Source organism: Salmo salar, chromosome ssa25 (assembly GCF_905237065.1).
Source record: "Salmo salar chromosome ssa25, Ssal_v3.1, whole genome shotgun sequence".
NCBI lineage: Eukaryota > Metazoa > Chordata > Actinopteri > Salmoniformes > Salmonidae > Salmo > Salmo salar.
Window position 1 is genome coordinate 27,796,822 of NC_059466.1, and position 27,057 is coordinate 27,823,878.

Consider the following 27,057-nt stretch of genomic DNA (forward strand, 5'->3'; position numbering starts at 1 on the left):
AGGTGTATAAAATCGAGCACCCAGCCATGCAATCTCCACAGACAAACATTGGCAGTAAAATGGCCTTACTAAAGAGCTCAGCGACTTTCAATGTGGCACCATCATAAGATTCCAACAAGTCAGATTGTGGAAATGTCTAGGAGCAACAACGGCTCAGCTGTGAATTAGTAGGCCAGACAAGCTCACAGAACTGGACCGCAGAGTGCTGAAGCTCGTAAATCATCTGTCTTCGGTTGCAACACTCACTACCGATTTCCAAGCTGCCTCTGGAAGCAATGTCAGCACAATAACTGTTTGTAGGTGTCACACCCTGATCTGTTTCACCTGTCTTGTGCCTGTCACCACCCCCCCCCCCAGTGTCTCCAATTCTTCCCCATTATCCCCTGTATATTTATACATGTGGTTTCTGTTTGTCTGTTCGTCTTGTTTTGCCAGGTGTTACCAGCGTGTTTTCCATTTCTCAAGTTCTTGTTTTCTAGTGTTCCCGGTTCTGACCTTTCTGCCTGTCCTGAGCCTGCCTGCCATTTTGTCCTTGATTGACTTTGCCTTGGATTACGAATGTCTGCCTGCCCTCGACCTGCCCTTTGCCTGCCCCTTAGTTTGTTTCTCAGAATATTTATTATAACAATCTGCCTCTGGGTCATATCCTGAGTCGTGATAGTCGGGAGCTTCATGAAATGTAGCCGCACACAAGGCTAAGTTCACCATACGCAATGCCAAGCGTCGGCTGGAGTGATGTAAAACTTGCCGCCATCAGACTCTGGAGCAGTGGAAACACATTCTCTGAAGTGATGAATCACTCTTCACCATCTGGCAGTCAGACGGAAGAATCTGGGTTTGGCGGATGCCAGGATAACGCTACATGCCCCAATGTATAGTGCCAACTGTAAAGTTTGGTGGAGGAGAAATAATGGTCTGGGGCTGGTTTTCATAGTTTGGGCTAGGCCCCTTAGTTCCAGTGAAGGGAAATCTTAACGCTACAGGATACAATGACATTCTAAATGATTCTGTGCTTCAAGCTTTGTAACAACAGTTTGGGGAAGGCTCTTTCCTGTTTCAGCATGACAATGCCCCCGTGCAGAAAGCGAGGTCCATACAGAAATGGTTTGTCGAGATCGGTGTGGAAGAACTTGACTGGCCTGCACAGTGCCCTGACCTCAACCCCATCGAACACCTTTGGGATGAATTAGAACGCCGATGGTGAGCCAGGCCTAATCACTCAACATCAGTGCTGACCTCACTAATGCTCTTGTGGCTGAATGGAAGCAAGTCCCCACAGAAATGTTCCAACATCTAGTGGAAAGCCTTCCCAGAAGAGTAGAGACTGTTATAGCAGAAAAGGGGGGACGAACTCCATATTACTGCCCATGATTTTGGAATGAGATGTTTGACCAGCATGTGTCCACATACTTTTGGTCATGTAGTGTATATATCCTACCTCACAACACAGACATAGTCTCCAGCATCGTCCATCTCAATGTTAAACATCCACAGTGTCTTCCCCTGCACCAATGTTTTTCCCGTCTCGCTGGTCAGCTTTCTCCCAGTCCTTGGGTTGTACCATGAGATGTTATAGGGGACGGTGTCATAGTTGAACACGTTGGGGGCCAACAGGGTGGATGTCAACATGGCGGCATCACCCGGGACTGAAAAGACCCGCTCAAACTCTCGTCCATAGTCCTTACAGAGCTCTGTACACAAAGAGTACATAGAGTGAAGACAAACATGCGGCACAGAGACTATTTGAGGCCCCCCTTGAAGAATGTGGATGCGCACACAATGAATGTGGTTTTGTAAATCATGCAATTATTATACTGCGTGTCATGTAAGTATAGATTTTGTACAGAGATGGTCTCATCAAAATATCTGTGCTTAAAACCTTTCAGAACAGGGTTCTACCCCCCCCCCCCCCCCCCCCTGCCCCCCATGGCCGGGTTTAGGAGTCTCTGTTTTAGCACACCAATAAGCGTGCACACAGACACTATATTTGCACGGCCGCTGTATCAAAGACTAATTCCATCAATGCCCACCAGAGGTCAAAGTTGAGTTATCCCGAAGTGAAGGGCCATGTTTCAGATTATAGTTATGGCTGTTAAATTTAATTGAGACAGTTTTGGTATTCAAACCGTGCTTCTAGCTGTCCTCATAACTACTGCTTGATTGATTGATTGATTAATGGCTGACTGGAAGTTTTTGGTGAAGTGTGTCCTACCTACCTCCTACAGCCTTGGAGCTGCCAGTGAGACAGAGGAGTGAGAAGAGGAAGATCTGCAACATCTGACTCCAATCCATAGCTGAAACAGAGATGCAGGGAAAACTCATTACCAAAGCAACACTGAACAATAAGCTCAAACAAAGTAACAGAATCCAACAAGACACATCATAACACTGTTCAAAATCCTCACCAAGTGAAATGATCACACACAAAAAAGTATCATTCCGTTTCCTGACCTTCCACTGAATACCTCACTAGTCAACTGAATCACCTACACAAATACGCCACAAGCAATCTGGGGCAGGCCTTTATGGAAAACCAATCATATTTGACTACAGGAGTCACCACAGTAAGGCAGGCAGGCAGGAGAGTAGAGGAGAGACAGACACATTCCCCAGTCCACCACAGGAAGACTGGCTGACTAACTGACTGGGGACGTCTCCAGCGCTCTGCCGGTAACTGGATGAGTAAAGCCAAGACATAAAATAACAAAATCCAAGAGAGAAAATGATCAGCAGGGGTCAGCAACCTCCACCCTGGAGTGTTACCCTGCAGCACCTGATTTTACTAGCTGCTCAATAGGACGCTGATTAGTTGAATCATGTGTGTTATAGCAGGGTTAAAGCAAAATCCTGCATTCCCAGTAGCTGTCCAGGAGAAGGGTTGGCCAGTCCTGGAGTGATGATACTGTGTGGTCTAAGAGTCATGAGGTCAGTCAGGGTTATGAAAGCTTAACTGCCTGATCCCAGCTGGTCTAGATTGACTCACTACATGACTTGACTATATAGTACATTTCAATCCCCTTCTATAATACAAGCTTGACTCTTTGTTAAGGGGAAATGGGTGGTCGACAGGCATTTCATATTGTCTGACAGACACACTTCACAGTGGAGGTGTTTAACTTTATAACTGTAAGCCAGCTGTTAGAACAACTAAGTTATCAACTAATGAGGTGTCAAACTACTTATGTCCACTTGTAATGTGATATCACATGTCAATTCTGCAACTAAAGGAATTAGTAAGGGAATTAAAACAAACATTTTTGCCAACTTTTAAACTACATAAATCCAATGACATGGTGACATTTTTTGTTGATTTCACATTGAATTCAAGCTAGTTGGCAACTCAACCAAATATCAAATCAAAACTAGACATTGAACTGACATCTTTGCCCAATGGGAAGTGATCGTGTCTCAATGTAATCCAGGTATGAAATGATTGTTATTTTCAAATACAATCTCTTTTTGGGCTTAGTTTGGGTCAATTTGCATTGTACAAATTATTATAATTATGTTCCTGACCATCCTCTCCAAGAAAAACCTTCCTGCAGCCGAATCTAGTTGGCTACCCCTGCACTACAGGATGTGGAAACAAGAGTGGTAGTAGGTGCCAGAATCTGATTGGCGGGGTGTCGACCACAATGATTGGTGGTGCCATACAGGATGTGCTCTCTGTGCCCTATCTACCTCTCAGATCAACCACAGGAAAACACACTGATAGAGATATTACAGCTAACTGATAGAAAGATATAAATAGCAAAAGGTGTACACAGACTGAGAATGAAAATGAATTGTGCCAACAAACAGAGAGAAATAGGATTGATAAACGTTATCAGGTTAGATTAGTATCAAAGAAAAAAGAGGAGTTCCAGTATTCCAGTACACCTAGTGTAGAGAGAGGACATACAACTGAAAACATGTTGAAGTAGAACCACTTAGCAGTCTTGGTTTTGCAAAAAATAGGGATAGAATGAGAAATGTATAAATATCAAAACATGGGAAATAAAATCAAAAGACAGGAAAAGTCTAATTCGGAGATCATCGACTAGATTCAGCCGTTTTTTTCTTGAGCGAATAGTTGGGGGGCCGGAACATAATTCAGCAGTAAGGCCCGAGGGTGTGTGCTATATGGCCAATATAACACGGCTAAGGGCCAATATAACACCCCTGAGGTGCCTTATTGCTATTATAAACTGGTTATCAACATAATTACAGCAGTAAAAATAAATGTTTTGTCATACCCGTGGTATATGGATTGATATGCCACAGCTGTCAGCCAATCAGCATTCAGGGCTCAAACCACCCAGTGTATAATTACAAATCATTTGTAGACTGCATATTGACTGCAAGAAGCCCAAACAGATATAATGTTTGACTAAAACATAATTATTTCAAACCTTGCTTACATTTGTATATGATCACTTGTCTCTCTATTACACGTGGGAATACTTTGGAACAGATTTCCAAAATTATAATCACTTGGAGCTGATTTGCTGGTGTTTTTACAGTCTTTTATGTAATTGTATTAATTTGTTTTGTTTAGAAAACTTAGGGGGACAAATAAAACCACTCGTGGGCCAAATTCGGCCCCCGGCTGCCAGTTGGGGAACCCTGGTCAAGTTGTTTTAATAAAGATCCAAATGAGAGAAATTGACAGAGCTAGTTCTAGAGCCTGGAGTGGGAAGAGGAGAAGGAGGAGGAGGGGGTAAAGACAGTGCTGGCTGGGACAGGCGCAGACAGAGAGGAGCGTGGGAAGAGAGAGGATAGGACTAGGCGTAGGAGGGACATGCAGGATACAGGGGCCAAGATCTGTGACTCACTAACCACCAGAAACCTTGTCTGAACAAGTTCTGTCTTGTTTTGCATCTTTATTTGACTGAAGGGGGTTTGGTTCCACTACGGATTAAGACATATGCAGTTGTAGACTGGCACTTTCACATTTCCTGTACTTTAAGATTCACTCTAGGGTAAAATGGGCCTCAACTTTCATGGCCATTTCCAACCCCTCCAAAAACAACCACTGTTGTGTTCGGTAGGGCATAGCGTAACAGAAAACAAAAATGTGTGTTCTTTTTGGGCCAAATCAGGTAATAACTGCTCATTTCAAAAAATAAGATCCTACTGAACATGTCCCAGGTGTAGAACAGAACATGTTTACATGGTAAAAAGTACCTGCTGTTGTGTTGCAAGAGCCCCTAACTGAACACATTGATGAAACGTGTGATTACATAACGACAAAAGGTCAGAGCAGGGCTATTTAGTTTATTTATCTCTGGGTACACAGTAAGTGGTGCTGTTTGTCCAAACAGACACAACATAGTTGGACTTTTACCGTCAGTTTTTGGGGTCAAAGCTACGAGAAATGTCAAGAACAAAGGGAGCATGAACCCTCTTGCATCTGCCAGAGTACCTAAACTCTACACAGCATGTGTACATAACCACTACACAACCTCTACACAACACGCTTACAGAAAAACGACACAACATCTGTAGACAGCCTCTGCACAACATGTGTACACAACTTCTACCCACATTTTTACACAACCTCTGCACTACATCTACACTGCATGAGTACACAACCTCTACACAACATGTGTACACAACCTATAAACAACATATAAACAATCTATACACAACACCTGTAAACAACACCCTCATGATCTACTCTTAAAATGTTAAACAAAACTGGGTTTCTAAAGACAACTACTGCATATGTGAAGGATTGTGTTGCATGAAGAGTGTTTATGAATACTGTAGTGTATGATGATATTGTACTAGCTGTGATTTTAAACTGTCACCAGAGGGCAATGTCTCAGTTGCCTGTGAGTCATTCTAGATAACCTAAAAGATTAAGCAGTTTGCAGATTAAATGTTGGTTCAGAAATGGGAGCAAGTATGCTGACGTGTATTTGATCAGACATGAATAGGCTAATCTAAAAGGGTGTCATTCTACTGTGACAAAAGGCTCATTGAGAATAATTATACTGTGACCAGAACATACCTGCAAAGAATCTACAGCCACGACACACACATTGGCTTGTTCACATAGGGTACACGCCCTGATACAAGGTGTGGATCACTGACAGCAAGCACTCTCACCTACAGTATGTTTACTGTACCTCACTGTGTTGTTTCAATGTATCTGGGGGAAAACACAGATTTTTTTGAGAGAGAGATTCGTCTTCATGTATCAACCATTATCATGATTGGATCAGAGAGAGAGAAGGGTCACGTGGGAATATCCAGATATTGAGATGATGGAAGTCAACTCAATGTGACAGACTGTCAGAAGCTTGGTGATCACTCCCAATGGGCTTTATATCCCAAAGAAACGGCCAGTTAACATCTTCAGTTCTAGTGGTTAGAGCGTTGGGCCAGTAACCGAAAGGTTGCTCGATTGAATCCCCGAGCTGACAAGGTAAAAATCTGTCGTTCTGCCCCTGAGCAAGGCAGTTAACCCACTGTTCCACGGGCGCCGAAGACATGGATGTTGTTTAAGGCAGCCCCGCGCACCTCTCTGATTCAGAGGGGTTGGGTTAAATGTGGAAGACACATTTCAGTTGAATACATTCAGTTGGACAACTGACTAGGTATCCCCCTTTCACTTACTACAGTAACGATGTCTGCCTATTGAAATGGATGGTGGGAAAGCTCTCTGGTGAGACGAGTACAGTTATAATCATTTCATTGGTGGACGATCGCCAGATCTGGCAGAGGTGAAAGTGAATGGAGATTTCTCTCCCACATTGGCTCAATATAATTACGCATATCTGACATCTGACAATAAATCTGATAAATTACGTTAGAGATGTGATTGACTAAAATAATGAGCAGATTTAGTCTGGGGGGAAAGCACAGCAGACTACAAAACAAGAAAAAACGCAATTCACAAAACAACATCAAGAAGAACATCAACACATTGCAAAAGATACAACAAAAAAGTCAACTAACTGATTGAATCCTAGTCAACACTATACTCCTATGTCAACCACACACACCACTAGACAATTCCTGAAATTCCACTCCTGGGGTTGAGAGTTAAATCATGTTTAAGCAGGTTGCTCATCAGATCATCAAACAAGGCCACAACTTTGCACGAGTGCATGGAACATGTACATGGCCCATGCTTCTTACTCCATGAACATACAAAGCACAAACTAGCAACCACTAACACATTCTTAGCACTATAGCAAAGCACATGGTAAGATAAGGCTAATCTTTCTGTCACTTGCACACAGAGCACAAATGCCTGATTGAGGAATTAATTTGTGGATGGTGTACAAGCCTTCTGAACAATGCTCTCCAAGCAAAATAATGACAACAGGAAGCGTGCCGTTTGTGGTAAGAGTTACAACATCATGAGGAGTTCCTCAAAATCCTGAAATCTCAAAGAATATTAATCTCGCAAGAAACAAATGGTTCAGGTTGTATTCTGTAGTTAAAACTGGTTAACCTATGCAGGATAATTTAGTAGCATTCTTTTTTACATATGACGCTTCAGTCACAAAAACAATGCGAATGTCCTCACCAATCCACACTGCAGGGATCCACACAGGACCGGTTGCAAAAGAGTGTGTTCTTTTTAGGAGTCCAGCCTAGAGAGGAAGCCTGACTCAACCTCAGCAGGAGGTCCTGGGATGAAGCTCAGCCAATGATAATACAGTAGCTGCATCACAGGGACTACAAATTAATTCTGAACCATTAGAGGGCCTCTAGGCAGTGCTGCATGCTGGGGACTAGGTAAAAAGCTAGTGCAGTTGAGTGACCACACGTGGCCCAACCGTGGAGTTGCTTCTTGGTAGCCAGACATAGCTGCTGGACCATTTTAAAATCCATAATGTTTTACTCTTAGTGCCTTGCAAAAGTATTCAGACCCCTTGGATTTCTTCACATTTTATTGTGTCACAAAGTGGCACAAAAATGTATTTAATCGTCATTTTTTTGTCAATCTATACAAAATACTCTATAATGCCAAAGTGGAAGATTTAAAAAAACAAAAACATTTAAACAAAATTCATAACTAAAATATAGTCATTGCATAAGTTTTCAGCCCCTTTGTTTAGCCATGCCTAAATTAGTTCAGGAGTCATATTTGGCTCAACAAATCACATAATAAATTACATGGACTCACTCTGTGTGAAATAATAGGGATTGACATACAACATCTCTAAGGCCTCTCAGTCAAGTATTGTATTTCAAGCACAGATTCAACTGCAAAGACCAGGGAGCTTTTCGAAAGCCTCATAAAGAAGGGCAGTGATTGGTAGATGGGTAACAATAACAAATCAGACATTGAATATCTCTTTAAGCATGGTCAAGTTTAATAATTACAGTATGCTGTGGGTTACAGTGCCTTCAGAAAGTATTCACACCCTTTGACTTTTTCCACATTTTGTTGTGTTACATACAGCCTGAATTTAAAATGGATTAAACTGAGATTTAGGTCACTGGCCTACATACAATACCCCATAATGTCAAAGTGGAATTATGTTCTTAGAAATCTTTACAAATTAATAAAAAATGAAAAGCTGAAATATCTTGAGTCAATAACTTTTCAACCCCTTTGTTATGGCAAGCCTAAATAAGTTCAGGAGTAAAGATTTGCCTAACAAGTCACATAATAATTTGTATGGACTCACTGTGGCAATTAAAGTGTATAAGATCATTTTTTAATGACTACCTCATCTCTGTACCCCACAGTGGTGGAAAAGGTACCCAATTTTCATACTTGAGTAAAAGTAAAGATACCTTTAAAAGAAAATTACTCAAGTAAAAGTCACCCAGTAGTAGAGTAAAAGTAAAAGTTGTCAAAAATATAAATAGTTAAGTAAAGTACAGATACCCCAAAAAACTACTTAAGTAGTACTTAAAAGTATTTTTACTTAAGTACTTTACACCACTGGTACTCCACACATACAATCATCTGTAAGGTCCCTCAGTCGAGCAGTGAATTTCAAACACAGATTCAACCACAAAGACCAGGGAGGTTTTCCAGTGCCTCGCAAAGAAGGGAACCTATTGGTAGACATTAAAGCAGACATTGAATATCCTTTTGAACATGGTGAAGTTATTCATTTCACTTTGGATGGTGGATCAATACACCCAATCACTACAATACACCCAGTCCTTCCTAACTCAGTTGCTGTAGAGGAAGGAAACCACTCAGGGATTTCACCATGAATTACAGAGTTTAATGGCTGTGATAGAAAACTGAGAATGGATCAACAACATTGTAGTTACTCCACAATACTAACCTAAATGACAGAGTGAAAAGAAGGAATTCTGTACAGAATAAAACATACCACTTCATATTTTCAAGTATGGTGGTAGTTTTATCATGTTATGGGTATGCTTGTTATCGACAAGGACTAGGGAGTTTTTTTAGGATAAAAAGAAAAGGAATAGGCCTCCCAAGTGGGGCAGCGGTCTAAAGGCATCACTACAGACTCGGGTTTGATCCCAGGCTGTGTCACAGCTGGCCGTGACTGGGAGACCCATGAGGCGGCGCACAATTAGCTCAGCGTTGTCTGGGTTAGGGGAGGGTTTGGCCGGCTGGGATTTCCTTGTCCCATCGCACTCTAGCGACTCCTTGTGGCGGGCCGGGCGTCTGCAAACTGATTTCAGTCACCACTTGGATGTTTTTTTTTCTGACACATTGGTGCAACTGGCTTTCGGGTTAAGCATGCAATGTGTCAAGAAGCAGTGCAGCTTGGCAGGGTTGTATTTCAGAGGACGCATGGCTCTCCACCTTCGCATCTCCCAAGTCCATAGGGGAGTTGCAGCGATGAGAGAAGACTGTAACTACCAATTGGATATCATTAAATTGGGGAGGAAAAGGAGGTAAAAGTGAAAAAAAAAAAAAAAGGAATAGAGCTAAGCACAGGCAAAATCCTAGAGGAAAACCTGGCTCAGTCTGCTTTCCAACAGACACTGGAAGATGATTGCAAATCTCAGCAGGACAATAACCTAAAACAAAACAAAAGGCCAAATATACAGTGGAGTTGCTTACCAAGACGACATTGAATGTTCATGAGTGGCCTAGTTACAGTTTTGACTTAAATCGTCTTAAAAATCTATGGCAAGACTTGAAAATGGCTGTCTAGCAATGATCAACAACCAACTTGACAGAGCTTGAAGAATTTAACCTCTTGACGGTCGCCTAGGATAGGGGGCGCTACAGCGATTTTTGAAAAAAATTAGTGCCCATTTTAAACGGCCTCCTACTCAAACTCAGAAGCTAGGATATGCATATAATTAATACTTGTGGATAGAAAACACCCTAAAGTTTCTAAAACTGTTTGAATGGTGTCTGTGAGTATAACAGAACTCATATGGCAGTCAAAACCCCGAGACAGATCGTAACAGGATGTGGAATTCTGAATTGCGGACTCAACTTCATCACTTTGCCTATAAATCAAACCGTGAGCTATGGTTCATTGAGCACTTCCTATTGCTTCCACTAGATGTCCCCAGTCTTTACAAAGTGGTTTGAGCCTTCTACTGTGAAAACTGACAGAATGAGAGTCTGTGGAACGTGGTCACATGAGGAGGGCCATCACCATTATGACGCTGGCACCCCTGGCTACCCTCCCCTTTCGAAACGTTTTGAAAGACAATGCAATCGTCCCCCTTGAATGTTATTGGAGCTCTGGTTGAAAAAGGCCCTAAAGATTTATGTTATACAACATTTGACATGTTTGAACGAACTTAACCTGTTAGGGCTAGGGGGCAGCATTTGCACGTCTGGATAAAATTTTTTTACCCGATTTAATCTGGTTACTAATCCTACCCAGTAACTAGAATATGCATATACTTATTATATATGGATAGAAAACACTCTAAAGTTTCTAAAACTGTTTGAATGGTGTCTGTGAGTATAACAGAACTCATTTGGCAGGCAAAACCCTGAGACATTTTCTGACAGGAAGTGGATACCTGATGTGTTGTATTACCTTTAAACCTATCCCATTGAAAAACACAGGGGCTGAGGAATATTTTGGCACTTCCTATTGCTTCCACTAGATGTCACCAGCCTTTACAAAATGTTTTGAGTCTTCTGGAGGGAGATCTGACCGAACAAGAGCCATGGAACGATGATGTCCCATTAGACACCTGGCGCGCGAGTTCATGTTGGGTACCCTCGTTCCAATACGTTATAAAAGAGTATGCATTCGTCCACCTTGAATATTATTCATGTTCTGGTTAAAAAGGCCCTAATGATTTATGCTATACAACGTTTGACATGTTTGAACGAACGTAAATATATTTTTTCCCCTCGTTCATGACGAGAAGTCCGGCTGGCTTAGATCATGTGCTAACAAGACGGAGATTTTTGGACATAAATGATGAGCTTTTTTGAACAAAACTACATTCGTTATGGACCTGTGATACCTGGAAGTGACATCTGATGAAGAGAATCAAAGGTAATGGATTATTTACATAGTATTTTCGATTTTAGATCTCCCCAACATGACGTCTAGTCTGTATCGCAACGCGTATTTTTCTGGGCGCAGTGCTCAGATTATTGCAAAGTGTGATTTCCCAGTAAGGTTATTTTTAAATCTGGCAAGTTGATTGCGTTCAAGAGATGTAAATCTATAATTCTTTAAATGACAATATAATATTTTACCAATGTTTTCTAATTTTAATTATTTAATTTGTGACGCTGACTTGACTGCCGGTTATTGGAGGGAAACGATTTCCTCAACATCAATGCCATAGTAAAACGCTGTTTTTGGATATAAATATGAACTTGATAGAACTAAAAATGCATGCATTGTCTAACATAATGTCCTAGGAGTGTCATCTGATGGAGATTGTAAAAGGTTAGTGCATCATTTTAGCTGGTTTTATGGTTTTGGTGACCCTGTCTTTGACTTGACAAAACATTACACACAACTCTTGTAAATGTACTGTCCTAACATACTCTAAATTTATGCTTTCGCCGTAAAACCTTTTTGAAATCGTAAAACGTGGTTAGATTAAGGAGATGTTTATCTTTCAAAGGGTGTAAAATAGTTGTATGTTTGAAAAATTTGAATTTTGACATTTATTTGGATTCAAATTTGCCGCTCTTGAAATGCACCTGCTGTTGATGGAGTGCACCACGGGTGGCACGCTAGCGTCCCACCTAGCCCATAGAGGTTAAATAAAAAATAAAAATGCATTTTGTTGAGAGAGAAGTCCCGCGGCCGACGGTACTTTTGGAGCAGCCTTCAGAACGCGCTAACAACAACAAGCTATTGGGACACAAGGGATTCACTTTTTCGAACGAAAATACATTTGTTGTGGACCTGGGATTCCTGGAAGTGCCTTCTGATGAAGATAATCAAAGGTAAGGGATTATTGACAATAGTATACAAGACTAGATTTGATTTGCGATTGTTCCAAGATGGCGCTGACCTGTATTGCTAGCCTATTTTTCTGAGTATCGCATCCCCTTTTATCGCAAAGTGTGATTACCCAGTAAAGTTATTTTTAAATCTGGCATTGCAGGTGCTTTCAAGAGATGCTAATCTATAAATCTTAGAATGACAATATTACATTTTAAAAATGTTTTTGAATAGTAATTTAGTAAATTGTAGCGCTGTTTCACCGGACGCATTTGAGGGAAAATAGTTAGTCAACGTCACGCGCCGATGTAAAATGCTGTTTTTATATATAAATATGAACTTTATCGAACAAAAGAATGCATGTATTGTGTAACATGATGTCCTAGGAGTGTCATCTGATGAAGATTGTCAAAGGTTAGTGCTGCATTTAGCTGTTTTTTGGTTATTTGTGATGCATGTGGTTGGTCGGAAAATGGCTATGTGGCTACTTTTACGATATACTCCTCTAACATAATCTAATGTTTTGCTTTTGCTGTAAAGCCTTTTTGAAATCGGACAACGTGGTTCGATTCAGGAGAGGTGTATCTATAAAACGATATAAAATAGTCCTATATTTGAAAAAATATATATATTAAATTTTGTTATGCAAATGGCGATAGGATTTTTCGCTGGATGTCCAGAGCCCGTCCAGAGGTTAAAAATGAATAATGTGAAAATATTGTACAATCCAGGTGTGCAAAGCCTTTAGAGACTTAACCAGACAGACTGACAGCTGTAATCACTGCCAAAGGTGATTCTAACATGTGTGAATAGTGTGAATACTCAAAGACAATTTATGCCTGATCCGAAAATGTGGTCGGAGGCTCCTTAGGGAGGGTGTGACTCAATTGTGAAGCCTCTGGAGACATGCAGAGGCCAATTCGAGCTCCATACAGCATCACCGTGTGCCTCCCAAATCGTGAAACAATGCGGAGGGCTCGGTATATCTCCGTGTAGCTCCGCATTGACATGATTGGTTGACGGTAGATGGGAGCAGGAGGTCCTGTATTAACACAAGCTCACTTCCTTGACAACTTCCTTCACAACAGCTCTGCTCTGCTACATGAAGCGCAAGAAGTATGAATGCCCTGACTTTTGCAGAGGCCGTTTCGCAGTAAATGCTGTACGGTCGCTACAGACATGGATTGATCATGCAGAGCCTTGTTTATTATTTAGATATTTCTATATTTCATTTAAAATACATTTGCATACATTTCTAAAAACATGTATTCACTTTGTCATTATGGGGTATTGTGGGTAGATGGGTGAGAAAAAACTATTGTTTAATCAATTTTCAATTCAGGCTGTAACACAACAAAATGTGAAATAAGTCAAGGGGTATGAATACTTTCTGAAGACACTGTATGAATTAAATCGCCAACTGTGGTGGATGAATCAGAATTAGTTGGGTAACATAGATGATTAAGATGTTTTATTAGTATAATATGCTTATGTGAGATACTTGTCATTAGAAAGTGTCCTTTGGACCCTGGTGTCTTTCAGTTGCACGTTTCCCTTAGCTGGGGCTCAGACACTTGGGGCCCAGAGAGGGGAGAGGTCAGACTTGTCTTCATGGGAATGTGTCTTTACCTATTCTTAAACCATGTGAAGGGATGGCGTGATTAATGGGGAACCAATTATTTGTCTCCACAATGTCTGTGCGCAGGACACTCCCCTCAGTGAGCTTGTCCAGGAGTGGGAACAAGAGGTGTTTTACTGAGGATGGGCCACTATGAGATACAGTGCCTTGCGAAAGTATTCGGCCCCCTTGAACTTTTCGACCTTTTGCCACATTTCAGGCTTCAATCATAAAGATATAAAACTGTAATTTTTGGTGAAGAATCAACAACAAGTGGGACACAATTATGAAGTGGAACGAAATTTATTGAATATTTCAAACTTTTTTAACAAATAAAAAACTGAAAAATTGGCCGTGCACAATTATTCAGCCCCCTTAAGTTAATACTTTGTAGCGCCACCTTTTGCTGCGATTACAGCTGTAAGTCGCTTGGGGTATGTCTCTATCAGTTTTGCACATCGAGAGACTGACATTTTTGCCCATTCCTCCTTGCAAAACAGCTCGAGCTCAGTGAGGTTGGATGGAGAGTGTTTGTGAACAGCAGTTTTCAGTTCTTTCCACAGATTCTCGATTGGATTCAGGTCTGGACTTTGACTTGGCCATTCTAACACCTGGATATGTTTATTTGTGAACCTTTCCATTGTAGATTTTGCTTTATGTTTTGGATCATTGTCTTGTTGGAAGACAAATCTCCGTCCCAGTCTCAGGTCTTTTGCAGACTCCATCAGGTTTTCTTCCAGAATGGTCCTGTATTTGGCTCCATCCATCTTCCCATCAATTTTAACCATCTTCCCTGCCCCTGCTGAAGAAAAGCAGGCCCAAACCATGATGCTGCCACCACCATGTTTGACAGTGGGGATGGTGTGTTCAGGGTGATGAGCTGTGTTGCTTTTACGCCAAACATAACGTTTTGCATTGTTGCCAAAAAGTTCGATTTTGGTTTCATCTGACCAGAGCACCTTCTTCCACATGTTTGGTGTGTCTCCCAGGTGGCTAGTGTCAAACTTTAAACAACACTTTTTATGGATATCTTTAAGAAATGGCTTTCTTCTTGCCACTCTTCCATAAAGGCCAGATTTGTGCAGTATACGACTGATTGTTGTCCTATGGACAGAGTCTCCCACCTCAGCTGTAGATCTCTGCAGTTCATCCAGAGTGCTCATGGGCCTCTTGGCTGCATCTCTGATCAGTCTTCTCCTTGTATGAGCTGAAAGTTTAGAGGGATTTGTAGATTTGCAGTGGTCTGATACTCCTTCCATTTCAATATTATCGCTTGCACAGTGCTCCTTGGGATGTTTAAAGCTTTGGAAATCTTTTTGTATCCAAATCCGGCTTTAAACTTCTCCACAACAGTATCTCGGACCTGCCTGGTGTGTTCCTTGTTCTTCATGATGCTCTCTGCGCTTTAAACGGACCTCTGAGACTATCACAGAGCAGGTGCATTTATACGGAGACTTGATTACACACAGGTGGATTCTATTTATCATCATTAGTCATTTAGGTCAACATTGGATCATTCAGAGATCCTCACTGAACTTCTGGAGAGAGTTTGCTGCACTGAAAGTAAAGGGGCTGAATAATTTTGCACGCCCAATCTTTCAGTTTTTTATTTGTTAAAAAAGTTTGAAATATCCAATAAATTTCATCCACTTCATGATTGTGTCCCACTTGTTGTTGATTCTTCACAAAAAATTACAGTTTTATATCTTTATGTTTGAAACCTGAAATGTGGCAAAACCTCAAAGTTCAAGGGGGCCGAATACTTTCGCAAGGCACTGTAGCACTGACAAATGAGATTTATGGTGTATTTTGATAAGAACGCCTAAAAAGCATTCCAGAGGACATGAGCTAATAGTTCTGTTCAATACCGTACCAGGGAGGGACGGTTCTAGGGGGACCAGATACTGAGCTATACAATGAACCCTGTTGACATAGCAGTTACTGCCTGCTGTGTTTTATGGATATCTGTCATACAAAACTTAACCTTTGTGAACTGTTACTAAGATTTGTGGTTCGTCAATGTACGTTGAAGGGGGTGTATCTTTGCTATAAAATATCTCTGTAGCCATTGTGTAATCACCTTATTCAATGGTTCATTCATGAGAGTGCATTATTGAAGGTCAAGTGCTTTTGCAAAAGTATCTTAAGTATTAAAGATGTAGTTTAACTTGGACTGATGTGTTTGTAACTCTCCTCATTTGGTAATGCAGAAATTAGCCACCACACAACACACATCAAAGATACAGTCATCCTTCTGAACTGAGCTGTAGGACAGGAATGAAACTGTTCAGGGATGTTACCAGCCATTGGTGATTTTAAAACAGCTACAGAGTTCAATGGCTGTGAGGGGAGAAAACTGAGGATGGATCAACAATATTGTAGTGACTCCACAATAATGACCTAAATGACAGAGTGAAAGAGAATACAAATATTCCAAAACATGCATCTTGTATGCAACAAGGTATTAAAGTAATACTGCAAAAAACACAGCAATTGAATACACTCTTTGTGGTATGAGTATGAGGTATGAGTTTTTCAGGATAAAAAGAAACGGATGGAGCTAAACACAAGAGGAAAACCTGCTTCAGTCTGCTTTACACCAGAGACTGGGAGATGAATTCACCTTTCAGCAGGACAATAACCTACAACACAAGGTGGCTGAAGAGTGACTTTAAGGAAGGTGCCTCAGGTTGACAAGACGATGCTGCCGGTTGTTTTCTTTTTAATGTTTCTTTTTCCTTTTTTACCCCTTTTTCTCCCCAATTTCTTGGTATCCAATTGGTAGTTACAGTCTTGTCTCATCACTGCAACTCTAGTACGGACTCGGGAGAGGCGAAGGTCGAGAGCCGTGCGTCCTCCGAAACACAACCCGGAAGCAGCCAGCCGCACTGTATCGGGGAAAACACCGTACACCTGGCGACCGTGTTAGCGTGCACTGCGCCCGGCCCACCACAGGAGTCGCTAGTGCGCAATGGGACAAGGACATGCCTAACCCAGACGACACTGGGCCAATTGTGCGCCGCCCCATGGGTCTCCCAGTCACGGCCAGCTGTGACAGAGCCTGGACTCGAATCCAGAATCTCTAGTGGCACAGCTAGCACTCCGATGCAGTGCCTTAGACCACTGCGCCACTCAGGAGGCCCCTGCAGGTTGTTTTCTTGTGGTGTGAAACAACCTTAGCTGGATTTCCCCCATTGGATTTGAGAATCCCCAGTCCTAGCCACACAGAGGTACATGTGTGAGTCAGTATGACACCCCTGCCCTTTAAGGGGCCCTTCCCTTCTTCTGTCCTGGAGTCAGGAAGTGTCTTCTACCTCTCACAGAGGCTCACAGCAACAGATGCACTTCTTGGAACCTCAAGGCCTATCGTGCAGTCACAAACCCACAGGTTCACACAGACACTCGCTCAATCAGACACACAGATGCACACAGAACACAGACATGCATAAACACACACATGCACACTGACACACACACACACACACACACACACACACACACACACACACACACACACACACACACACACACACACACACACACACACACACACACACACACACACACACACACACACACACACACACCTGCTACGCTCTCTGGTGTTCATCCAGGGTCTTCTTAACCTGCAGTTACTCACCCAGTACTCTCTCTCTCTCTCTCTCTCTCTCTCTCTCTGTGTGTGTGGAGACAGGTGTGCTGGAGTCAGAGCAAATCCCTTCCCAGCTGCAACTCATTCCATAATCAAGACCTCTACAAATTCTTAGTCCTGCCACTTCCACTCTGCCAGATCGTAATCTCTGCTCAGTCAGTTATTATTCTAGCCATTTATGATTACTCAAGATCCTGTCACTCTGCTGTGCCTATTTCCCTGCCTGACACCATTTATCCTCTCATTAGAGTTACCGCTCTGTCTCTGTTCCACATTTCACCACCCAACTACCTTGCTCTGGATTTTACTCACCACCACTACCTTGGATTCCCCTCAGGATCTGTTTACCCTGTTCTACTCAGCCAACTCCACCTCAATCTCCACATCTGGTTTTTATGCAACACATCCGAGCTTCCCCGGATCTGCACTCCATATCTCTCTGTGTAACAATAAATGTCTTGGTTCATTCATCCCTGTTTCCTCATCTGAGTCTGCTCTTGGGTTCCCCGGTGTCCTCCGCTTTACACACACACACTTTGGTAAGTACTTGGGCGGGGGGAAATGCAACCACCAATTTTCCCTCATTCGCTTCTCTCATTTTGGTTTGATTTTACATAGCATTTCTGTCCTCAAGGGAAATAGTCCAACCTAAATGTTATAAAACCAACACAAACAATTTCAACCAACCACAGATAAGATACTACACAAATACATTGAAAACACTATGCATGGACACACTATGTAACACCACCAGAAAAGAGAGTGCCATATTGACTGATCTGTGCCAAGGTATCCCTCCCTATCCGTCTGATACAGAGAGGAAAGGTTTGCATACCTGAAGTTTAGTTCTGGTTCCACGCCTTATCCGAACAGCTTGAAGTCCATGTCACATTCCTTTTCTATTAAACAGGCTTCTCAGTGTACTTTGTCTAGTAAACGACTGTAAAAACACCATCTTTAATTTTAACCTAAAGGCTATATTGAAGAATATACATTTAAAAAGCATCAGACATGCCCAAAAACACTGTTTTCCCAAACAGAAGTTCTTCTGTAGTCTGGAAGTGTTTCTGGGCTGAATGTGTAACAATTTCCTCTGGATCTTAAGAAACCTTTCTGCTCAATAGCAAAGAATGCAGTGTTGTGCAACACGGCAGGGAGGGACTTGGAATCTGGCATGATTCCACCAAGAAGGGGAGACACATACCTATCTGTATGTTATTTGTTATATTGCTATTATAAAACTATAGGCACATAGAAAAGTAGGGAGGGAGAGAGAACAATAGACAGAAAGCAGGGTAAATCTCATTCCATTCCTACTTGCTGTAGAAAATTACCTCCAACTGTTAACCACAGCATGACAATCACAGAATCTTTTGTGATTGTCACACAGAGAAAGTATTGAGTGTGAGTCTAATCACCTTGTAATGTGTCACCATCTAGTGGCATCTTAGCAAAGGTATATTATAAACTGGGTGGTTCGAGCCCTGAATGCTGATTGGCTGACAGCCATGGTGTACCACGGGTATGACAAAACATGTATTTTTACTGCTGTAATTACGTTGGTAACCAGTTTATAATAGCAATAAGGCACCTCAGGGGTTTGTGATATATGGCCAATATACCACAGCTAAGGGCTGTGTCCAGGCACTCCACGCTGCGTTGTGCTAAAAAACAGCTCTTAGGCGTGGTATATTGGCCATATACCCACACCCTCGGGCCTTATTGCTTAACCATAACATAGTTGAAGGGGTCTCATTTCATTCCACCAAAAATAATGATACAAATATAATTATTGTCATATGTAGGCCTATATGCTAAAATATAATTTTGTGATACTTCTTACTACCTTGGAAACCCTTGCTGTTGTGGTTCACGGGTCACTGATGAACAGGAGTGAATGCTCTTATAGCCTACCAGAGCCTTCTGTCGTTCTCACCTCAGCTCCTTATTCTTTATCAGAAATGGATCATGTTCATATAAAAATAAAATATTTTATTTTTGATATTCATTCAAAAATATGTTTAATAACAATAATACATTGTATACATTCTGTTTAAAGTAAGTCAACTTTTGTATACACTGTGTAACAAAACAACAGAAAAATAGCCAGCGAGATCACTTGGGAGGTGTTTATGTGGAGCTAAAAGTGGAGCTAAAGGTGCTGTTCTGTCGAGCCAGGAAGTAGTCAGCCTTTCCTCTGGGTTTTAGGAGGAGGTAAAGGAAGACGGAGACCACAGTCAGGAAACAAACAGACCCTGCTACACCCACCATCAGCCATGTGGACCTGGGGTCTGAGAAAGGGAGAGAGCGAGTGAAACACACACACATTTCATGGCTTGCTTTGAGTTTCAATCACATAATCAATGGTACATTTAAGAAATAAGGCCTGAGGAGGTGTGGTATATGGCCAATATACCATGGCTAAGGGCTGTTCTTATGCACGACGCAACGCGGAGTGCATGGATACAGCCATTAGCCGTGCGTGGCGTATTGTCAATATACCACAAACTCCTGAGGTGCCTTATTGCTATTATAAACTGGTTACCAACACAATTAGAGCAGTAAACAAGTAATTTTGTGTCATACCTGTAGTATATTGTCTGACATACCACATGCTTTCAGCCAATCAACATCCAGGACCCAAATTGCCTGGTTTAAAATGATCAATATGTACAGGTCTAGTGCATGTATCATATGTTAGTTGAGATGGGCCTACCTTCGACTCTGAACTGTGCAATGACCTCCTGTCTTCCTCCCTGGTTTCGAGTGACACACTTCAGTTCTGCCCTTGTATCCTCCTCACACAGCTCAATGATGTACAGATTCACCTCAACATAACAACCCCCAGCCACTGTGGTTACCCTGGTAACAAAGCAATAATCTTCATTGAGCTTGCTTGCACATTATATGTGTACACAATTAAAGAGACACATGCAATATGCATTACCTTCTCTGACTCATCAGAGCCCGCCCACTAAGGTTGGACAAATCCAATGCATGGCCGTCCACCAACCATGTGACCATTGTGGCGTCCGCTGATTGGCTCCCTGTGAAAACCTGGCAGGATATCTCCAAAACAGAGCCTAGAGGTGGTACAGTTAGAATACTGAGGTAAGACAAAATCAAAACATAGGTTTTCAAGTTAAACAGAGTATGCATATGCGATTCACCCACCCAATGGACTTTCAAAGATTGTTCCATTGGCAGGGGACACAATCTTGGGGGACACAACTGCTGGGGCTAAAAAAGAGACAGGCATTAAACAAAGCCACGACCAAGACTACTACACTAGCCTAAGCATAAGTACACGATCAACAACATAAAGTGATACACACTAAGTAAGCAATTTATGCTTTTGAAGAGGTGAATTGGTCAAAAATAGAAAGTCCTGTTATTGACATTTGTTTTCTGAGCCGCATAACGATAGATCCACTCACATTCCACAGTGCTGAGACCAGGGTTAGGGGTTGGGGTTGTGTCTGGGTCAAAGATGGGCCTGGTGGTCTGAGTGTAGGGAACTGGGTCAGGCACTGGAGAGAGAGGTCCACAGAACACACCACCATTACAACACATAGTAGACCAATACAGCCGCACATAAGTCAGGAGCATAGCAATTGTCAAAATGGTGGGTTAAAAATATTGAGTAAATGATGGGACAACTATGGAGAGGTATTCACAGGATTCAGTCAGTGGGTTCTCAGATAAAGCTATAAAACTGTTGTCGTGCTATGGTATTCCACCTTTTACATTGAGGTTAATGGTCCTGCTGACTGTGTACTGGAGGTTGTTTACGTGGACTCTAAGCTGACAGGTGTAGAGGCCCTGGTCTGCTGGCCTCACGTCTGAGATGAGGATCACGTCTTGTCTCTGTCTTTGGTAGCGCCCACTGCCAACAGGAAGCACTGTCGGGCTGGAGTCCTGTGCGAATGGAAACAGTTGAGTAAGAAAACTCCAGACATGCTTTAGGTAGATGGTTCATAGCTAGATGCACAAACTACAAAACAAACCATAAAGGAAGACTGCAATAAAGGTAGCCTATTGTTTGCACACACCTTATACCACTCTATTTCATTAGTCCTGTTGAAGTCCTTTAAATGAGGACATTTGATTGACACATTTTTTCCCACGGGTGTAGAGATGGGATAAGACAACTTCTCAATGTCAGTTTGCTTGGTCTCATAAACTTGTAGAGTGATGCTTCCAATTACACATAATGTGTCATTTCTGAAAATGACAGAAGAAAAAGTAATACATATTAAGCACTGATACCACAGGATATAACCTGTGCTTAGGACATGTTAGATATTCTATGACATTGTCCATGTCAAAATGTAATAAAGTGTTCAACTGACAGACATCCATATACGACAGGTAGACATATTTACATACTGTACATACTACAGTAAAAGTAAGTAATTAAAGGGAAAGCCTTATGCAAATGGCTGTGACTATTTATCTACCTGTAGACGCAGGAGAACTTTCCGGAGTCAGAAGTTCGAGCTGGGAGAAGCCACAGCTGTCGCTCACGCTGCTGGACCCGCCCCTCTTTCCCCTCGTCAGTGTCAATGCCCCCCGTCCCATTTCCCTTTGAGATGACATAGGTGTAACCCGCCTTAGCCTGGGAGAATCGTTTGTAGAGGACCCTGTCGAACACAAAGCAGCTTAGGACCACCGCTTCACCCTGCACACGGAACACCTCCGGCTCTGGAGACACCCTGAAACAGCCATCTGGGGAAACACATCAGTTACAATCAATAAATGTATACATACAGTGCCTTCGGAAAGTATTCAGACCCCTTGACTTTTTCCAGTTTCTTGGCAATTTCTCGCATGGAATAGCCTTCATTTCTCAGAACAAGAATAGACTGACAAGGTTCAGAAGAAAGCTCTTTGTTTCTGGACATTTTAAGCCTGTAATCGAACCCACAAATGCTGATGCTACACATACTCAACTAGTCTAAAGAAGGCCAGTTGTATTGCTTCTTTAATCAGAACAACCGTTTTCAGCTGTGCTAACATAATTGCAAAAGGGTTTTCTAATGATCAATTAGTCTTTTAAAATGATAAACTTGGATTAGCTAACACAACGTGCCATTGGAACACAGGAGTGATGGTTGCTGATAATGGGCAACGGTATGCCTATATAGATATTCCATTTTAAAAAATCAGCCGTTTCCAGGTACAATAGTCATTTACAACATTAACAATGTCTACACTGTATTTCTGATCAATTCAATGTTATTTTAATGGACAAAAAATTTGCTTTCCTTTCAAAGACAAGGACATTTCTAAGTGACCCTAAACATTTGAATGGTAGTATTTAAAAAAACAAAACAGAAATACCTTATTTACATAAGTATTCAGACCCTTTTCTATGAGACTCAAAACTGAGCTCATGTGCATTTTGTTTCCATTGATCATCCTTGAGATGTTTCTACAACTTCATTGGAGTCCACCTGTGGTGAATTCAATTGAATGGACATGATTTGAAAAGGCACACACTGGTCTATATAAGGTCCCACAGACAACAGTGCATATCAGAGCAAAAACCAAGCCATGAGGTCGAAGGAATTGCCGTAGAGCTCCTAGACAGGATTGTGTCGAGGCACAGATCTGGGGAAGGGTACCAAAACATGTCTGCAGCATTGAAGGTCACCAAGAACACAGTGGCCTCCATCATTCTTAAATGGAAGAAGTTTGGAACCACCAACACTCTTCCTAGAGCAGGCCACCCGGCCAAACTGATTAATCAGGGGAGAAGGGTCTTGGTCAGGGAGTTGACCAAGAAACTGATGGTCACTCTGACAATGCTCTGGAGTTCCTCTGTGGAGATGAGAGAAACTTCCAGGAGGACAACCATCTCTGCAGCACTCCAAGAATCAGGCCTTTATGGTAGAGTGGCCAGACAGAAGCCACTCCTCAGTAAATGGCACATGACAGCCCGCTTGGAGTTTGCCAAAAGGCACCTAAAGACTCTCAGACCATGAGAAACAAGATTCTCTGGTCTGATGAAACCAAGATTTTGGCCTGAATGCCAAGCGTCACATCTGGAGGAAACCTGACATCATCCCTACGGTGCAGCATGGTGGTGGCAGCACCATGCATTGGGGATTTTTTTCAGCATCAGGGACTGGAAGACTAGTCAGGATCGAGACAAAGATCAAAGGAGCAAAGTACAGAGAGATCCTTGATAAAAACCTGAACGCTCAGGACCTCAGACTGGGGGCGAAGGTTCACCTTTCAACAGGACAAGGACCCTAAGCACAAAGCCAAGACAACATAGGAGTGGCTTCGGGACAAGTCTCTGAATGTCCTTGAGTGGCCCAGCCAGAGCCTGGACTTGAACCCGATCGAACATCTCTGGAGAGACCTGAAAATAGCTGTGCAGCAACCCTCCCCATCCAACCTCACAGAGCTTGAGGGGATCTGCATAGAATGGGACAAACTCCCCAAATACAGGTGTGCCAAGCTTGTAGCGTCATGCCCAAGAAGACTCAAGACTGTAATCGCTGCCAAAAGTGCTTCAACAAAGTACTGAGTAAAGGGTCTGAATACTTATGTAAATGTAATATTTCCGTTTTTTTTATTTTTAGAAATTAGCAAACATTTCTAAACACCTGTTTTTCATTTGTCATTATGGGGTAAATGTGTGTAGATTGATGAAATTGTTTTTTTTCCTCATACATTTTAGAATAAGGCTGTAACCTAACATAATGTGGAAAAGGTCAAGGGGTCTGAATACTTTCCGAAAGCACTGTACATTCTTAGGAATAAGTCATAGACCAGTCACATTCATATATAGAAGCAAATGTGCGAGAGAGAGGGAGAGAGAGAGAGAGAGAGAGAGAAAGAGAAAGAGCGACAGATACACACACACTTACCTATCATCGGTAGTGGAGGTAGTCGTAGTCCACAGGCAGAGCGAGCGATGAACAACGCCGGGAGCAGATTGAGGATCACCGTGGCATACTGGAGGAATAATAACATGTGTGTAGACCTTGCTTCCCGAGTGTTGGTATAATCACATGCTACATTTGTAATGTTGGAGTGTGTCTGTGAGATCAGGAGACACTTTTCACTTGTCTTAAAAAAGTCATGTGACATAAAATCCTTTTTGACACACCCACACAGACAGAAGTCGCTGACAAAGGGGTAGCTCTGATGAAAAACAGAACTCTATCTATCTATCTATCTATCTATACTGCTGGAAGTTATAAAAAAAGTGTGTTGTCAAAGTTTCAGTTCAGTAAATGATATAATAGCAAATGTTCAGCAGGAATGTGATTTGATGTAATTCTGAGGTCAGCTGAACTAGTAGAAGATTACCTGCTCTCTGCTTCTCATGGAGAGACTAATAATATCAGTAATATACATTTATTCTAGAGCTGCACCCAGGTAGACATGGTCTAATACAAATACACAGTGTACAAAACATTACGAACACCTTCATATTCAGTTTGCCTTTAGAACAGTCTCAATTCGTCGGGGCATGGACTCTACAAGGTGTCGAAAGCATTCCGCTGGCCCATGTTGACTCCAATACTTCCCACAGTTGTGTCAATATGGCTGGATGTTCTTTGGGTGGTGGATGATTTTTGATACACACGGGAAACTGTTGAGCGTGAAAAACCCAGCAATGTTGCAGTTCTTGACACACTTAAACCGGTCCGCCTGGCACCTACTACCATACCTCGTTCAAAGGCACTTACATCTTTTATCTTGCCCATTCACCCTCTGAATGGCACACATAAACAATACGTCTCCAGGCTTAAAAATCATTATTTAACCTGTCTCCTCCCCTTCCTCTACACTGATTGAAGTGGATTTAAGAAGTGACATCAATAAAGGATCATAGTTTTCACCTGGATTCACCTGGTCAGTCTATTTCATGTTTTGTACATTCAGTGTATATTGTAATGTAAACATATTGAATATAGTGAGACAAGTGTTAACTGCAAATATCTGACTACACTAATAAAAACAACAGCAGAACAAACTAAAAGTTGAAATCAATATAGTATTGATGTATAGCATTGACAAAAGACATAAATATCTATCAACCTACTATTTCCTATTCTAAAATTCCTCAGGTGTTCTTTATTCTAAAGTTCCTAAAGTGTTCCTTATTCTAAAGTTCCTAAAGTGTTCCTTATTCTAAAGTTCCTAAAGTGTTCCTTATTCTAAAGTTCCCAGTGTTCCTTATTCTAAAGTTCCTAAAGTGTTCCTTATTCTAAAGTTCCTAAAGTGTTCCTTATTCTAAAGTTCCCAGTGTTCCTTATTCTAAAGTTCCTAAAGTGTTCCTTATTCTAAAGTTCCCAGTGTTCCTTATTCTAAAGTTCCTAAAGTGTTCCTTATTCTAAAGTTCCCAAAGTGTTCCTTATTCTAAAGTTCCCAGTGTTCCTTATTCTAAAGTTCCCAAAGTGTTCCTTATTCTAAAGTTCCCAGTGTTCCTTATTCTAAATGTCCTAAAGTGTTCCTTATTCTAAAGTTCCCAAAGTGTTCCTTATTCTAAAGTTCCCAAAGTGTTCCTTATTCTAAAGTTCCCAAAGTGTTCCTTATTCTAAAGTTCCTAAAGTGTTCCTTATTCTAAAGTTCCTAAAGTGTTCCTTATTCTAAAGTTCCTAAAGTGTTCCTTATTCTAAAGTTCCTAAAGTGTTCCTTATTCTAAAGTTCCTAAAGTGTTCCTTATTCTAAAGTTCCCAGTGTTCCTTATTCTAAAGTTCCTAAAGTGTTCCTTATTCTAAAGTTCCTAAAGTGTTCCTTATTCTAAATGTCCCAAAGTGTTCCTTATTCTAAAGTTCCTAAAGTGTTCCTTATTCTAAAGTTCCTAAAGTGTTCCTTATTCTAAATGTCCTAAAGTGTTCCTTATTCTAAAGCGCTGAATCAGTACTCACGTTTGCCCAGGTGACCATGATGGTGACAGTGATGAGGTAGTGACAGTGGCTCTGTTCCAGTAAATCCACACCACCAGAGTTAAGAAGACACAGTGGACCTCTGAGTGTTACATGTTCCTTCTTATATATATATGTGACTGTCAGTCAGACTAGCCGCTTCCGGGAAACTCTGATTCTTAAGATTTCCCTCCCAGCGTAGAAATTTCTGACGTTTCCCAATAAAATAGACAGCTCAGCTCATGATGAAGACATCTCACCAATTTCAAAACAAAAAACCCACGCACACACTAACACACATTAGTGCAAACATACACAAAGGGAATAAGGTATGTTTGACTTGTACTGTACAAATGTACTCGTATATATTTTCCCAATTGAACCCAATATTGGTTGACCTCAGTTTGATGAACTGCTGTGTAGTAGTAGACAGACATCAGGTATAACGGTTTACATCTGTTATTGTCCTCTTCTCTTAGACATCTGCTGTTTAAACATGTTTGATTTTATGAGAACACAGGCATGTTATAGTGTCACAATGAGGAAATAAACAGCAGATTAAGCAATCCA

At 41.6% G+C, this 27,057-nt stretch overlaps 2 protein-coding genes across 5 annotated transcripts in view; both read right to left on the bottom strand.

Annotated features, from left to right (window-relative positions):
• The window catches only part of zmp:0000000936 (interleukin-1 receptor type 1), a 38,644-nt gene extending 19,914 nt beyond the window's left edge, over positions 1-18,730 (bottom strand). Inside the window, exons 1-3 of one of the 3 annotated variants that reach the window (XM_045707309.1) lie at positions 18,432-18,730; positions 2,217-2,294; positions 1,439-1,691 (exon numbers count right to left, since the gene is read on the bottom strand). In XM_045707309.1, coding sequence (XP_045563265.1) covers positions 1,439-1,691; positions 2,217-2,292 — 329 coding nt within the window. In that variant the 5' untranslated portion in view covers positions 2,293-2,294; positions 18,432-18,730. Of the gene's footprint in view, positions 1-1,438; positions 1,692-2,216; positions 2,295-2,405; positions 2,427-7,522; positions 7,655-18,431 lie in introns of those variants that run through there. The other 2 variants (XM_014173826.2, XM_045707310.1) reach the window with 2 other exon arrangements.
• An 837-nt stretch (positions 18,731-19,567) lies between these two features.
• Positions 19,568-26,592, bottom strand: il1r2 (interleukin-1 receptor type II). Of its 2 annotated transcripts, NM_001145420.1 has the most exon segments (10): positions 19,601-19,887; positions 20,313-20,458; positions 20,544-20,679; positions 20,771-20,836; positions 21,034-21,126; positions 21,337-21,514; positions 21,649-21,820; positions 22,057-22,324; positions 24,478-24,565; positions 26,491-26,592. In NM_001145420.1, coding segments are annotated over 10 exon segments (1,326 nt in total). In that variant the 5' UTR covers positions 26,509-26,592; the 3' UTR covers positions 19,601-19,726.
• Positions 26,593-27,057: the final 465 nt, after the last annotated feature.

Coding starts and splice junctions, on each gene's coding strand:
- il1r2 (XM_045707222.1), bottom strand. CDS start 24,700: ATGTCACATGACTTTTTTAAGACAAGTGAAAAGTGTCTCCTGATCTCA. Junction 21,821..22,056: donor AAGTTCTCCTGCGTCTACAG/GTAGATAAATAG, acceptor TGTCATTTTCAG/AAATGACACATTATGTGTAA. Junction 20,837..21,033: donor TGGTCTCAGCACTGTGGAAT/GTGAGTGGATCT, acceptor TCTCTTTTTTAG/CCCCAGCAGTTGTGTCCCCC.